At 37.2% G+C, this 15885-nt stretch overlaps 3 protein-coding genes and 1 long non-coding RNA gene across 4 annotated transcripts; 1 reads left to right on the top strand and 3 right to left on the bottom strand.

Moving 5' to 3' along the window:
* Positions 1–819: 819 nt before the first annotated feature.
* Positions 820–2869, bottom strand: LOC147473682 (uncharacterized). The gene is made up of 2 exons (XR_015210351.1): positions 2650–2869; positions 820–2102 (listed from the first exon to the last, which is right to left on the bottom strand). It is a non-coding gene; the product is annotated as an uncharacterized LOC147473682 (long non-coding RNA).
* A 272-nt stretch (positions 2870–3141) lies between these two features.
* Positions 3142–6712, bottom strand: LOC147473681 (putative inactive receptor kinase At1g48480). Its single transcript, XM_086587122.1, has 2 exons — positions 5180–6712; positions 3142–4062 (listed from the first exon to the last, which is right to left on the bottom strand). The coding sequence occupies exons 1-2, from the start codon at positions 5817–5819 to the stop codon at positions 3437–3439; spliced, it is 1266 nt and encodes a 421-aa protein (XP_086443248.1). The 5' UTR covers positions 5820–6712; the 3' UTR covers positions 3142–3436.
* A 2051-nt stretch (positions 6713–8763) lies between these two features.
* LOC147473680 (putative peroxygenase 5) lies at positions 8764–12017 on the bottom strand. Its single transcript, XM_086587123.1, has 5 exons — positions 11294–12017; positions 11111–11196; positions 10070–10164; positions 9175–9300; positions 8764–9061 (listed from the first exon to the last, which is right to left on the bottom strand). The coding sequence occupies exons 1-5, from the start codon at positions 11580–11582 to the stop codon at positions 8920–8922; spliced, it is 738 nt and encodes a 245-aa protein (XP_086443249.1). The 5' UTR covers positions 11583–12017; the 3' UTR covers positions 8764–8919.
* A 1252-nt stretch (positions 12018–13269) lies between these two features.
* On the top strand, positions 13270–15852 carry LOC147473679 (NAC domain-containing protein 96-like). The gene is made up of 4 exons (XM_086587167.1): positions 13270–13472; positions 14214–14426; positions 15051–15292; positions 15432–15852. Exons 1-4 carry the CDS (start codon positions 13460–13462, stop codon positions 15603–15605), a joined length of 642 nt encoding a protein of 213 aa, XP_086443293.1. The 5' UTR covers positions 13270–13459; the 3' UTR covers positions 15606–15852.
* The last annotated feature ends 33 nt before the right edge of the window (positions 15853–15885 follow it).

Here is a 15885-nt window from a genome sequence, read left to right as displayed (position 1 = left end):
TACACCTATTATAAAAAAAACTATGACGTGGCTGATAATACATAGAACATAAACTTGTTAGCAATTCGGGATACAGTAAAAATTCGGTATGGGAATAATTCGAGAATTATTCGGTGATTTAAAAAAACTTTACGGTCAAAAATTCGCAATACGGTAATTATGCGGTGTTTAATTAATACGCATTTTAAACGTTTGGTTGCAAAAATTCGGAAGTAAAAAATTCGTGATATTATGTTAGTAAATATTAATAATAGTTGTCATTCTTTACAACATAACAAACATATCTAAACAATTTAGCTACAAAAACATTAAAACCAATTGAATGGTCCACATAGGTACCTTCATTTATTTGTTCTTGAATTGAAATTAACGTTCAAATTTCAAAATACACACACCATGACATGACAATTTAAATATGGGGCAAAAAATATAAAAGCAAAATTTTTGGATTAATTTATCACTAAAAATAAAAATGTAAGAATGAGGGACTTAAAGTAAGAATGAGGACATAAAGTATATAAAAAATAACAAAAACGCAATTGAATTTTCATTTTTTTTTAGCCGAATTTTTCAAAAATTCAGCAAAATCCGTATTATTCGTTTCAAGGCAAAAAATCGCGAATTATTACGAATCTTTCAAACATTGGAAAGTATTATAAGTTTTGCCCTTCAAAAATTTGATTCTCCAATTATTGGATTGGAATAATTCGGGGAATTGCTAACATGGAAACATAATGGTTCTTCAAAACCTTTGGGGCCATGTCTCTATCTATGCATGGATACATGTAATAAAATCTCCCTTATCAGTTATTCAGGTAAGGAAAGAAGATGATTTTCATTATGGCATTGGACCATTTGTTTTTTCACTGTACTACCATCATCATGAACAAAAAAAAAGAGACTGCCGGAGGCGCTAGTAGAGTCTTACATATTAATAATGACTAGTTATATCATTCAGTAAAAATAGCGCTTAAAAGAGTGCAAGTTACAACAACGTAACAAATTTTCCTTCTTCACTTCACGCGAAGGTAGGACAACCCATAGAGGCGCTGAGTGAACAGAAGAAGCCGGTATGCCAGTGTGATAGGGCGTGATTCTCTGATCCTCTAAACTGAAAACTCCAAGTAGTCGGAAGCCAACAAAGCAACAGAGGTATTGATTCCCAAGAACAATGCATGTTCCCCCAAGTTCATCAACTCGCACCAACTCTCCTTGCGAAGATTTAGCTTGTAGATTTTAAATCTCCCCGTTTCAGGCACTACTTTATCTGGAAATCTCGAAACAAGTAGTAACTCTCCTAACCGCTCCACCAAATAAAACGACGTTTCCATTTGTGGGTACTGAAGGAAGTGCATAACACTGGCAAACCACTATCCTCTCAGTTTCAGTAACAGCATAAAACTGTCCCATATAAAATATAACATCTTGAAATCCCTGGTAACTACATTGGAGTGGTATCCAAGACACATCCCCTGGTCTAGCAACGGCCAACTTGCAATCGACATCGTGAATAGCCATAAGAATACAATTTCTACTTGTTGGACTTGATGACATAATAACTTTACTTAAGAAAGGATTTGTACGTAAATATGGATTCCTTTCGATTTGGCCTGACAAAGGTTGACCTCTGAATGTTCTTTGTGAAGGAAGATCAATCTCAGTTTGAGTCAACAGATTCATAATAGGGATGTTGAAATGTTTATCTACTGTAATCAGCCAAGTACCAGTAGATCCGACACACAATGTGATTTGGTGCTGGGGACACTCAAGTTCATAGACCTCTTGTTCACCAAGGCCAACAAGGCCAGGAAGAGGAAGTGGTGGGAAGTTAAGATTCTTACGTCGACTCTTATAAGAGATATATAACAGGTGGGGGTTGAGAATGAACAGGCATGAGCCATGGGGGTTGAGCATGAACAAGCATGAGCCATGGGGATTCAGGAAATGAGTGTGGGAGAGAAGACAACTCCATGATTTGCAGACTCCACGGAATGCAAAGTGATCAGCTGCAACATCGAGTTTGTTCCTAATGGAAATAATGAGATCGTTGGGAAGTTTGGACCAATCAGCCATGAATGTATTCCAAAAGTCTAGATTGATATCTGGACGTGTAGATTAAGAAGTCAAAGTTAGAGAAACGTATCCAAGGACAGACACAGAAAACTACACAGTCAGCTTCTTTGGAGAAACGCTTTAAGAGTTTGAACTTAAATTTTCGAAAATAAAGAACTAAATTGCTTGATTGTTTGAGATTTTGAGATTACCATCTGAAGCTACCTCGATAAATTACTTCAAAAGTAATAAAGTGAGTATGCAAAGCATAAAAAGAAGAATGAAGTATTGGTGCCAGCATATTCCCTCTTTGAACTTGGTCAATAGGCATGCATTTATAGGATATAGAATATATGAAACGCTTCTCAAAGAACATATAACCATACCAAGGGGGACAAGGGAGTCTATATGTACCTCAGATTCTCCACCCGTATATGCACATCAGCACATTGCCTAATGGCCCATATAGCAGAGATATAGGTACACACCCATTCTAAGTAGAACTAATTATTTTTCAATACTTGACATTATTAATTTTAGGTGTTGATTCAACATAGTGAAACCGAGAAAAAGGAAAAAAGTAAAAGTAAAACTCACAGATGACGGTGTTGCTATGTCCCGAGTCCCGACAGAGAAAGCAATTGATTTTGTCGATCGAATCACACAACCAATATATATATACTTTCTAATTCGTCCCCACGAGCTCAAGAAGTAGGCTGTTGATTTAACAGCCCTACCAAGAAGCAAGTACCTCTTTAACCGACGACAATGGTGGGAGAAGGGAAAACAAAACAATACAATACAGAGCCCTTTATGTCTAAAGTACACCCCAGAACTTATTAGTTTGTAGTTTTGTACTTGCATTTTGGCGTTGGGAAGAATGTCCGAGGACTACCCAAAATATGTCAAGATTCCGCCCTCTGAAATATACGCCACTAATTATCTATCACACCAGACACCAGAAGCTAAAAAGCAAAAGTAATCACACATTCACAGATTACAAGGAGCATCCCATCTATGAAAACAAAAAATTGACACAGCCAACTCTTCACCTAAAACCAATACAATGGATCAATGGACCACACCATGTTCGAAGGAAAAAAATCTCTCCATAAAAGTAAAGGGATCCCAAAAGTAAAAGCAAAAAGACGTGGTATCACGAAAGTTTATAATATAAAATAACAAGAGGAAAAGAAAAAAGAGGAAAACCTGCACAAACATCATTATAACACAGTAACTCCCTCCCTTCTCTTCTTACTTTTGCCGCTCTTCTTTTGCCCTCCCTTACTTCACCCCCCACTTGGCCCAACCATTTCTAAACAAACAAACATCGGATTAAACATTTTACAAATGGGCATTATGAATGAAAATTATCTTTGCCAATCTACAAGGACCTATCATCTGAATCAACAATTACATCAGGCTGTGGATCTTGCCCCTGTTGTATGCTGGACTGACATATACCCTCAATTCGACGTGTTACCTCAGTCATGGAAGGACGCTTGTCTGGGTACTGAGCAGCACAGTCTATCGCAAGCTGTAGGAGCTGAACCATCTCCTCCTCAATGTTCTGGTACCTCAGGAGCTCAAGGTCAAATACCTCAGCAGTCCATTCCTCTCGCACAACAGACTGCACCCACCTTGGGAGGTCAACTCCTTCCTCATTCAAGATCGCGTGAGTAGGTGCCTTACCCGTCAACAGTTCTAGCAGCAGCACACCAAAACTGTAAACATCAGCCTTCTGAGAGACCTTGCGTACATCAGTCACCTCAGGTGCACGGTAACCTGCAACACGGTTAGGAGTGGAAGTGGGGCCAACAAGCTGTGCAAGGCCAAAATCAGACACACGAGCATCATTGCTTTTGGTGAGTAGGACATTGGATGACTTTATGTTTCCATGGGAAACGGTGGAGCCTCGTGAGTGGAGGTATTCAATGCCACGAGCAGCTCCAAGGGCAATACTCGATCGGGTTTGCCAATTCAATGGAGTCCTGCCAGCGCCTCTGTTTCCTGTAATAAATCAACAGGTTGAAGGAATGTAAGCTGCAGTTTAAGAGAGAACGAGAGAAAGAGAGGCCCCTTCTACTTTTCTTTTTTTTGTAATTTCTTTTTTCAAGAAGACTGCCCACCAAAAGACGAGCATTCAATGAGGCTACCTCTACTAGTACTTGCACATGAAATCAGTAAGTATTATAGCTGACAGATGTGGACATGGTTGCTTCTGCTCTTAGGCCTTTACCAATGGCAATTAATCTTTCAAGAAAACACATACCCATACAAAAAAAAACAGAGTAAACGTGAACACATCAAGCAGTTCATGCACCAAAACATCCGTTAATACATCATCATGTGCGCTAAATCCAAATATAATTATCAACAACACGAATCAATTTTGTCACTTAACAGTTAACACTATCTTGAGACCTAGCATGAGTTTTAGATCAACGTGAACACTTTCTTCTTCTTGATAATTAATATAATCAGTAGAATTCTCCTTTTTTACATTGAAGAACTATCCCCAAAAATTTATTGCAGGATAACCCAACAAACAAATGTGAAACACAGACACAATGCAGATGGCGCAAAGTCTTGAATAGAATAATCCATCAACTAAAAGTTACAGCTAGAAAGCTTCCTAATACAGCTATTTGAGACAAAGTGCATACATTTCATCTAATAGATAATTGAAGAAGAAAAAAAGAAAAAGAGAGGAACAGATCCTATATTCAAATGTTGGTTGTGCACTATATTTTTAGCAAGCAATGCTACAGTTTTGTTTGGACTGAAAATCGCATAAAAATCCCTGCCCCCCTAGGTTTTTTGTCACTGCCATACTATCTTTGACAAAAAGGTATTATGATGTAGGATAGGTAATGGCAACCAGCTTGAAACTTGACTTCTACTGTTGAAGGTTACTACACATACAAAGGATTCGTTTAGTTGGTCCTCCTAAATCACTCTTTTTCGCATCAGGCATGCTCTACGACAATATTATTCACTGATGCAAATGATCAACTTCTCTAAGGAACAAAATATGAACTATATCCTACAGTATAAAAACAAGAGGCTATGATATTAATTGAAAAACAATATAACACGCAAAAGAGAGTAGAGAAGACACACTCACCATGCAACAATGCAGATAAGCTTCCATTTTCCATATAATCATAGACCAGAAGCTTCTCATCACTACTGTAATAGTAGGCCCTAAGCGGTACCAAACTCTCGTGATCCATGGACCCAACAATCTCAATCTTCTCTCTAAATTCCTTTTCGGGTATGGTCACATCCTTCAATCTCTTCACAGCAACAACAGTCCCAACCTCCAAAACAGCCTTATACGCTGTCCCAAACGTCCCCTTTCCCAAAACCTCAGCAGACGCCCTCAACAGATCCTCCAAATCAAAGAACCTCGATGCATTTCCAAAGAACAACAACTTCCTATTCCCAGCATTGTTAATATCCGGTTTCACAGCTGGCTGCGTAGCCACTGGAATCGCCGACAGTTGATACCCACTATTCAAATTCCTCTCATTTCCATCTATATCCCCAAGTGGCTTCTCAACTTCACTTGGGTGTTTCACAGATGTAACGTCTACTGCTCTAGTCTTCCTACTACTTCTTTTTCGACACAATAGGAAAAGTATCAACAAAATCAATAGAAACCCCAACACAGACCCAATAGCTATACCTGCAATCGCCCCGCCCGACAATTTCTTCTTCCTATCATTCCCATTACCATTTACCATTACCATTACCATTACCATCACCAGTTGTTATATTATTCGATTCACCAGGGCAAAGTCCTAATGGTCCACCACATAACAAATTGCCTACAAACGACGCCGATTTCATCGAACGAAGTGTCGATGGAATCGAGCCGTTTAACCGATTAAACGAGACATTAAACTGAACAAGACTAGTCAAATTAAGGACTGGGATTTCACCAGTGAGCTGATTATTCTCCAGAAACAAAGTACCCAACCTAGTCAAATTATTAAATTCCGACGAAATCTCGCCACTGAAATGATTCCCGGCGAGATTTAGCCGGACGAGATTTTGCATCTCAAAAAGAAACGCCGGAATTTTTCCAGAAAATTTATTGTCCTGTAAATAAAGATTCCTCAGTTCAGTGCATTGACCGAGATCTGAAGGTAGTTGACCGGTCAGAGCGTTGACTCGAAGTGATAGTGTGCGGAGTTTAGTGAGGTTACCGAAAATACCCTCGGGAATAACGCCTATGAGTTCGTCTGCTGGGAGTCGGAGGACAGTGACTCGTCTTTTCTCACAAATGACACCTTGCCACGTGCAAGGGTCGGATTGGTTCTTGAGATTCCAACGAGTTGTTTTTCCTCCAACTGCTGAACGGAGTGTGAGTAGTGCTGCTTGGTCTGAGGCTAGATCTGGTTTTCCCATTGTGAAAAGTGAAATGAAAATCAACAAAATTAGACTCATTCTCAAACTACTACTACTACTACTACAATGTGACTTCATTTTCTTAAACCCACTTTCTCACAAGTGAGAGAGATGGGTTGGTTGGGAGATATGAGTGTGTGTATTAAAAAACCCTAGCACTCAAGTGTGTGTTTTTAATTATGTTTGGTTGGTGTTTGGAGATAAAATAATTTGTTTTTTTTTTTTTTTTTTTAACAAGCGGGGTCCTCTTTGTACAAGCTGTAAAGCTCTGTTTCTTTATTTTGTTATATATTTCTTGAAAATTTAAATATTGCTGGGTGAAACAGAATCATTGACCTTGGTGGTGGATACATTATTTATGGTCTATCTGTTGTTGAATAAATAAATTACGGTTTCTAACTTTTGTTGCTTATTAGAAACATGATGCAATTGTGGACAAATTTTGACTAGTATATCTATCTATCTATCTTAAGTTTTAGTCCTCTCAAAGTCTCGGGCTGGATAAAATTTTGTACACACTTAATAGCAAGTGGAATAGACTGCTAAAAGTGTCTGTTTCCCCAAAATAAAAAAAACAATCTAAGAGCATCTTTAGGTTGTGGTAGACTGGTAGTATACTCTTCAAATTTGAAGAAATTTTTTTGAGAATCTAGTCGCAAATTTCGACCAATTCTAGGTAGTCGCAAATATCGACCGCAAATGTAATTGGAAACCCTACCACGCTACTGGCACGCGCCAGTACTAATGTCACGCGACATTACCACTGTCGCCTCCAAGTTCAAAAAAAACTCCCGCGACATTCCCACTGTCGCACCAAATTGAAAAAGTAAAAAAAAATAACTTGCGTGACATTAGTAGTGAAACGCGAAGTACTCCGGGCGCTGGTGGTGGTCTTCACAAAGTCAAAAAAAAACTTGGGGCTTACATTAGTAATGGCGCCGACATTATTACTATTGTCGCCCAAGATCCGCATCCAAACCTCCAGATTTGCGAACAAGAATGCAAACAGACAGGTTATGGGACCATGAATGAGGCCACCTAGAGATGGAATTTCGGAAAATTCCAAAAAAAAATTTCAAATATGAAAAATTTGACAGGTTATACTACCACCTAGAGATGCTCTAATCTCATTGTTTTGTTTTGAAATGCTAAATGATATGGACGGCATAGTTTCTGTCGTCCGTCTATTATTTTTTGAAATTTTTTTGGATAGACGGTACAGTTTCTGTCGTAGCTCAATTCGTTCAATTGATTAACGATTGTACGCGTTATCAGTGCCCAACTCGCTTGTATAGCTAAAATGCAGATTGGAGACAAAGAGCAAAAAAAGGTGTGACGGCACAGTTTCTGCCGTCCGTCGAAATTTAACACACGGACGGCAGAAACTATATCGTTCGTCTCTCAAACTTATTATACCAGCTGCTAGCGAAAGTCTTAACTTTGTTGGGTTTTTGACTCCTTCTAAATTTAAAACCTTTTTAGCAGCCCCATTAGAATGATATTTTTGTAGTTGGAATGCTATATTTGCCTTTAGCAGCCCATATAGCGCCCCATTAGACTTGCTCTAACGGACTAACCCAAAGTCCAAAACCTCGGATTTGCTGGAATTTCAAATAGAACCTAAGATGTGCCGGAATTGTTATTGAAAAACAAACATACACGCCAGTGTAAACCGACCGACACTTAATAACACAGTCGAATTTCGAATTAGCAAAAGTCTAGCTTTTCTCACTTTCTCTTGCAAAATAGAATGCGGGAAAACATTACATTATTATAAACAAAGATACTATTTATCCCTTTTTATCTGTCCCAGTTATGCGATCAGCAATCTTGCAAATGGAACATTGTGTAACAGCCACCTATTTTAATTTGGATCAACCACAGGTCAAGTCCACCGGTCCAGCATAATAGAAGAACCAAAGGGTCACATAGTAGCATACTAAACTCAGGAATACGTTAAAATTCAGCGCATAACAGGTTGGTTTCGATTTTGAGCAAATCTCAAACCAAGTCCAGCAACATTATGAGTCTTGAGCTCATTATAGATCATCTATCCTTGGTTTCGGCTTGCATTATAAAGATAATTCCGTTTATTAGGATTGTTGCACCTGTAGTGATCAATACAGTACCATACCTACAACATCTGTTAATCATATTTACTTTTTCTAGTTTATTAGAACCTTGTAAAAAAAATTAGGATGGAGGCGTGATGGCCGGTCCCATAGCAGTTCATTTTCATTATAATTAAAGAAAAGACAGTGCACCTAGCATGGAGGAGGCATAATGACCAGACCATTATGTGAAACCACCCAGAAAATGATAGAATCCAATAGCAAATTAGCAACACATTTATTCAGCTAACTAATTATGTACAGGTATATATATAAGGACTAAATGTATTACAAACTAGTTTAGCATATGGGGTACTACTTCTTCATATCGTGATTGCTTTTAATGAACTGAAGCTCTCTGTTTTTCCATTTGTTCAAACAGACTACCATCATAAACAGCTCTAACCGTTTCTTTGTGCAGCAATCCATCCTTGTCCTTGCAAAGTAGGTAAAGGATTTTCCACTCTGTCCAGCTTGCTAACCTGAAATCAATTTGAAAATTTTCACCTTGTCAAGTTGATGAGCCCACACTAATAGAAAGTAATGCATCAATTATTTGAAGCTAGAACTGCATTATCTAGACGTACAGACATACCATCCACCATAGTCTTTAGGATTCCGGTTAGCCTTTAGCATCCCCAAAAGCTCCTCTGATGTTAGGGCATTTGAATTTGCATGGGAATGTTTTCGGAATATCTCCTCAAACTTCGAAGGTACAAACCTATAAAATGGACATATGAGTTAAAAATCTAAATGAGCAAAGCCAGCAGTGGAGAGTAACTAACACACTGGATCCCATGGAACTTAATTTGAGGCCCCCTCAAATACAAAAACCACCAGGCCAGTTGCAGGATACTCTCATATACCCAAACAGGAGAAGACATAGGCATCATCACATTCAAAGAATTGTATATGTTCAGCTTTAATGTTAAAGGCCTTGATGATCATGATGTGATGAAGAAAAATAGATAGACCATCCTAAAAAGCATGATTTGAGTATTTTTATAGACCACAGCCTTTTTATTTTTTTTAAACATGACTATTAGGAGTCCTAACCCAAATCTTTGAGATACGATCCGAGATTGCACTAACAGGAACAGATGAACACAGCCAGTGACACAACCAGTTTTCTCCAAAAGAAGAAAATATAGCAAAGAAAAACCAGAAATGTGTCCAAAGCTTGATGTCAGTCTAATAGATATGAACCAAGAATAGTTTCTTTAATTTGATTGTTGAAAATCCGTCATAATCTTCGTGCTCAAACAATTGGCAAGCACAAGGCCATCCATAGGCACTTAGGACTGAACATGTTTGGCACGAAATTAGCAGCACAAGGACTATTCACGTTTGTCGCTCATAAACACTTTTTATGTGTGTCATATACTAAATAGTAGTAGACTAGTAGCATCAAAAACTTATTACTAGCAAAATTTATAACAGGATGATTATGCGTTAAATTAGCATTTCTAAAAGCGAATTGTGATATTTACCTTCCCTCTGCATCATAGACACCAGAGTCGCTCCCATGTTTACCCCTTGTGATGTTTTTAATTTCAATTGGGAAGAGAGGAGAAGGGAACTTTCCCTGCACCATTTAAAAACAACCATCACTATCATGCCCATCATCTACACTAGAATCTTTTTTAATTAATTTAAATTAAGAGAACTAACGTTAATGTGATGTGATAACCAACACAATGCTTATTATGATTGATAATGCTAGTGCTTACTATAAAGTTGGTGTATAGTCTGTAATTCTGTATACTACCTACTTGATGGATAAGGCCATCCGGGCCTGGATGAGAAAACTTTCCAAATCAGTGAAAGATGGCAACCTGTATTAGTCGTCCATTTACTGGCCCAGTCCACTTAGAAAACCTTCCAATTCACTGAAAGATGGCAACATTTGTCTGATTTGAGAGTCTTGACTCTCAAGTGGGTGTGCACACATAGAAGCACATAGTGAACAAACAAGATAAATGAAAATACAACCATGCTACTATATATAGTGTCTTATGCAGCTCAATTAACAATAGCAAAATAAAGCAAACGATCCACAACCCCAACCCCAAAATGCGTATAAAGTACACGACCACATAAGATAGGGAACAGGGAAATAAAGCAATATAAATTCCCAACCCTAGCTAATTTAAGAGGACAATTTCAAAGGAAAACTGACCCTTTGGAGCCACTCGGATAGCTAAGCATTACAATGGTACCACGGTGAAATAGCATCACACATTGCATCCCACACTTCAACAGTAAATACATGTGTTACTTTTCATATGTAACATTACACAACTTTATCATCATCAAGTTTTAGAATAATATCCCTTGATTATTTGGTATACACTGTGACACCAATAATTGTACACAACTAGGAACCTCTCCTTTTTCAAAGTTGGATAATATTGTGCTTTTTATTATTTGTTCCAAGAATTTCAGCACCATATATGCGTATTATCACAAACACAATTAGCGAATATCTATGAATGAGACCAAGGTTGATGAACTAATTAAAGACAACTTACAGGACGAGTTTTTTGACTGAGACCAAGATTGATGAAAATGGCACCGGTAGTTGACAACGCCATACCGCAACCAATTGCGCGAAAGCCTGATGCAGAAAAAGATAAGTTCCTATTATTAATAATGTTCAACTAAACACCTAAAATTGTATTGCAACAAGAAGAATGCAAGTGGTTAGAAAAAACCTTGGTAAGTCTCCCAAGGGTATATAACCCCATCGTTGTTTCTATCAAAGAAGGACACATGTTTCTGTAGAACATTTATATCACCACCATCCATTGGTGATGTACCATCCTTGCATTGGTTGTTTGAGATAGCAGGTAGCGAAGAAATGGAAGTAGAAGAAGTAGCCATGAGAGATACAAAGAGAAGAACAACAACTCTATATACTTTTTTCTTCCTTGTTAGATTGAAAGAACAAGGGAAGTAGTGATGAAGGAAGATGCATGAGTGTACCTGAGGGAAAATGGACATATCAAGCAAGTATAAAACGTAGGATAGGATGTTGAGTTTGGCATTTGGCAGAAGTGTGGAGGCAACGCGTCCCCACTAGAATGATGCTTTTACGTAATGTAACACCTTATTTTCTTGCCACTAAGAAAAGGCAGCCAACTTTAGTGCATATGTGAACGCCTCATTTCACAACTGAATTTAGATAGGCATTATTAGGCCATATAATTAGCTCCTTTACCAAAAGAAAAAAACAAACTCCTTTAACTCCAAGTTACAAACTTAGGTCCAACAACTCTATATTTCGATTTATCAGATTCGTTCCAAGAGAGATTGCTCAAGGAACCATTCCCAACAAGGGGATCTTTGGCAAAGCAAATGATGAGTCAGGCTCCTCTATAACCGGGGTATAGGGATGAGTTCTCTGTAACTGTTTAAACTTTGCTTCCACATGTCCTCTTTTAACAACCTAATCCTATAACCGGGTATAGGGATGGGTTCTCTGTAACTGTTTAAACTTTGCTGCCACATGTCCTCTTTTAACAACCTAATCCACTAACACGTGTTGATTTCTCTGTTATCTTTTTTTGTTTTTTTTTTTCACAATCACCTGACACCTCCAAACTGAGAAACAGTCAAAAGAATTAAACTACTCTTCAAGCATTATCATTTGAGAATCATTGGAAATGCAAGAAATGATTAACTTAGATCTGTTTGCCATGACAGAAATGCATTGCATTCAAGGATTGAACAAACGGTGGAATCAAAATAATGGACAAAGAGAAACGCACAACAATTAACGCAACTTAATCTAAAGGTTCTCTTCCTCTATGAGGCTTGAGGCGGGGGAGCTTGAAGTGGTTATGGCTTAAGCCTCAATCACATAAAAATTGACTACCTTTTCAATAAAAATAAATAAAACAAACAAACAAAAGCGCTCCTTGAGGCGTAAATCTCAGTGTGTCTTGTTTTAATCCTAAGTTTCATTGACACGGACACAGACACGTGGATATATATCCAATACAGATTATTTTCAAAATATGGTGTGTCCATATAACATAGTTTTAATCACTAGGAATGCAAAAGAGAAACAAATACATTCCTAAGAGAAAAGAAAATAGTCCATTATGATAAAAGCTTACCACAAGGGTGCTTGCTCCAAACAGCATATGAGTGGTCTTCATTACATAAATAAACTCCTGGACAATCTAAACAAAAACATATGCAGCCTCATGAAGACCATACATAATCGACATACAACAATAATGGAACCTGTAAGGCTGTAACAGAACAACTTGTTTCTCAATGATTCCTGGTATAACGTTTAGTGCTAATATGAGACTAATTCTAGCGGTTTTTTTTATCCAAACGGCCTGTGAAAATAGTAAAACCCACCGATTTTCAGTTACTTGGAAATTCTCACTGTTGCCAAACGTAAAAGTGGTAGGAATTCTAATACTGGGCTTGACCCATTTTGAATTAGTGCTACTGATAGTGTTGTTTAAAATCTAAAAAAGTATCTAAGCATATGTTATTGGAACCGCCACTGTGAAAGAGAGTCCTACTCAGTCAGCTGTTTGTCTTTCTATATAATGGAGCTGCGTGGCACCTCCCAATACTGAGCTTGACCCATTTTGATTCCAAGTTGACTTAGAACTTCCAACACTTTAAAGTTTTCGATTCCAACACGAATTAGAAACCGACCTGTACGTTCTAATTCCTATCATGTCCTTTTCTAATTCTAACTCGGAAACAACTCATTACGGAAATAAACTAAAATATACGACCTCTATCAGTAATTTGACACCCACCAAGACCCACAACCCTCACCTATAAATATTCACCCTCACCGAAACAAACGAGACAGCGATTGGATCTTCATATATACACCAAGGCTGAAGATGTCTAGACCAGGTAAAACTCTCATTCATTGTTTTTTCTTGTTTTTGGTTTGGTAAGCCTGTTTTGTTTGATGCTGGCGGATTCGAGCCCCAGACCTCTGGTATCATCACCCAAAAATTTTACCGACTTTACTAGTCGGCACCTACCATTCATTGTTTAGGGTAAGAAAAACTCGAAAAAATTGGCAATTTGGTACCTATTATACAAGGGCAACACTATCATTCAATATATAACCTTCTATTTCTGCATTGTAATATAATACTGAAGAGAAGTCATCTCTACACTATATGATAGCCGGCCGGATCTTTAGGAGGAAAATTTCTCAACCTGTGTATTTGTAATCTCTCTATTTTATGATTTTAGAACCACCTCCCTTAATTATTCTAATCAACTCCTTTCTTTTTATACAATTTACCAAAAACTCTTTCACTTTATTGAAATTAATTAGCCTTCTTCATATTATTTAAAATAATTTAAAAAACCTTATTCACGTCACTCAAATTATATTCAACCCCTCTTAATGTTTTTATATTATTTTTTAGATTATAACTAGAATTCAAAAAATCATACTATCATAAAGATGTTAGAGCGACATATTTAAAGATTTGAAAAAACACCGATTCGTAGCACGATTCGCATACTCGTTGTACTATATACAATAGGATATAGGTTAGCTCGTCATATAAATCTTTCTTCAGCCATCTAAACACTCATTAGCTCTTTTTTTCTTTCTTAAACATGTCTTCATCATAGCATCGATTTGGAATGTACGACCATATCATTATTATTCTATTCCACGTCCCAATGGGTGTGACTGGGTGATTCCAAGGGGATTTCGCTTTTGCCCGACCGAAGCTGAATTAGTGGGGCACTACCTTGCTCTAAAAAGTTGTGGTTCAGATCCTTCTTGTGAGATAATCAACGAGATGGATGTGTATAGTTACAATCCAGATGAACTTCCTATAGGTAAGTCAATCAAAATTCTTTTGTTTTTTTTTTTTTTTTTTTTGGTATAGCATGCAGTTATATGCTCGATGTAGGTGTAATTGTTAAACATGCACATGAAAGTCACATGAATTTTGTAATTTTTCTATATGTTGTGGTTTTTTGTTGGCTAGGTAAGCTCCAAAATTTGTATTAAAACTTTATACAATATACTAGCATGTATGTATACGTATCGGCTCTTTTGAAACTTGTGCAACAATATACAAATTTCATGACAATCATTTGAATTGGGGAAAAAATACCCATTTTAGTTGATATCCCGTTTTAATTTTATAACAATTATTTTAATTGAGCTTTAAAAACCCGTTTTTAATTGGGGAAAAGGCCGTTTTAGTTGGAGAAGGATTCCAGTTTTAATTAGAAAAAATATTTCCGTTTTAAATAAAAAAAATTAGTGAATGTAAAAACAAGAGAATCATTATATGCATGATCTAGTTTGTGCATATATAGTAAGATGAATTGGCAATTCCTAACCGGTGAACTTTGAACTATTTAACTTTCAGATGGACATTTTAGTATTTAGTTGCCCTGTGATGCTTTTTACATGAATTGACTCTGTGGCTTATTGATAATATCTTTATTCAGATGAATTTGTGCATGGCACGAGGAAGGAAGCATTCTTTTTCACTAAAATTCGTAGTAATAGTACTCGCTCTTCAAGTAAAGGCTTTTGGAAGGCCTGTGATGAAGAGAAGCAAATAGTACATAACAATGAAATTATTGGCTACAAGAAGATATTGGTTTTTTTCTGGGAAAACAGACAAAAATCTGATTACGGGATGCAAGAGTATAGTCTAAGCAGCGATGATTTCAACCTAGCAAACAATGTATGTACTCCTTGGCCAACTTGTTTCTTTTGTTATATTTGTAATTGATGCACTTCATAGTGCATACTATATTGTGTTCAGATTTTTTTTTTGGATAATGAAGAAAATCTTATATTTTCTTATTCTCTCATGGTGCCAGATTGAGCATCTTGTATTGTGCAGAGTTGAAATCAAGAATCGTACGAGTACTTTGACAGAGGAAGGCCTAGTTCCCCCAGAAAGTGCAGTTGAACACTCAGACACCAACATGAATGAAGAAACACGTACGTACAATTTGCAAATGACAACACCGTCTAGCCAAGGGAGCTCCTGATTTTCGTACTAGTAAAATCAATGCTAGCAAGCAGGAATTGTGGCTCAATGTGTTCCACTTATCCAATCACTCACTACTAGAGAAGGACTTATTAGGCAACTTATTATCACATTTGTTTGCAATATAAACATAACAAAATTTCAAGCTTTGAATATGATCCCTGGCTTTTTATAGAACATTTGGAACGGAACAAAATCAATGAACAAAGAGATCTTATTGCATTTTTCTAATGCGATACTTCAGGTCATTTTTGTGGATACAAATTTATGCGCGTGTAAGT

The sequence above is a fragment of the Coptis chinensis genome, unplaced genomic scaffold (genome assembly GCF_015680905.1).
Source record: "Coptis chinensis isolate HL-2020 unplaced genomic scaffold, ASM1568090v1 utg1955_pilon_pilon, whole genome shotgun sequence".
Lineage (NCBI taxonomy): Eukaryota > Viridiplantae > Streptophyta > Magnoliopsida > Ranunculales > Ranunculaceae > Coptis > Coptis chinensis.
The sequence above is the reverse complement of the archived record's forward strand: the minus strand, read 5'-3'. Positions and strand labels throughout refer to the sequence as shown.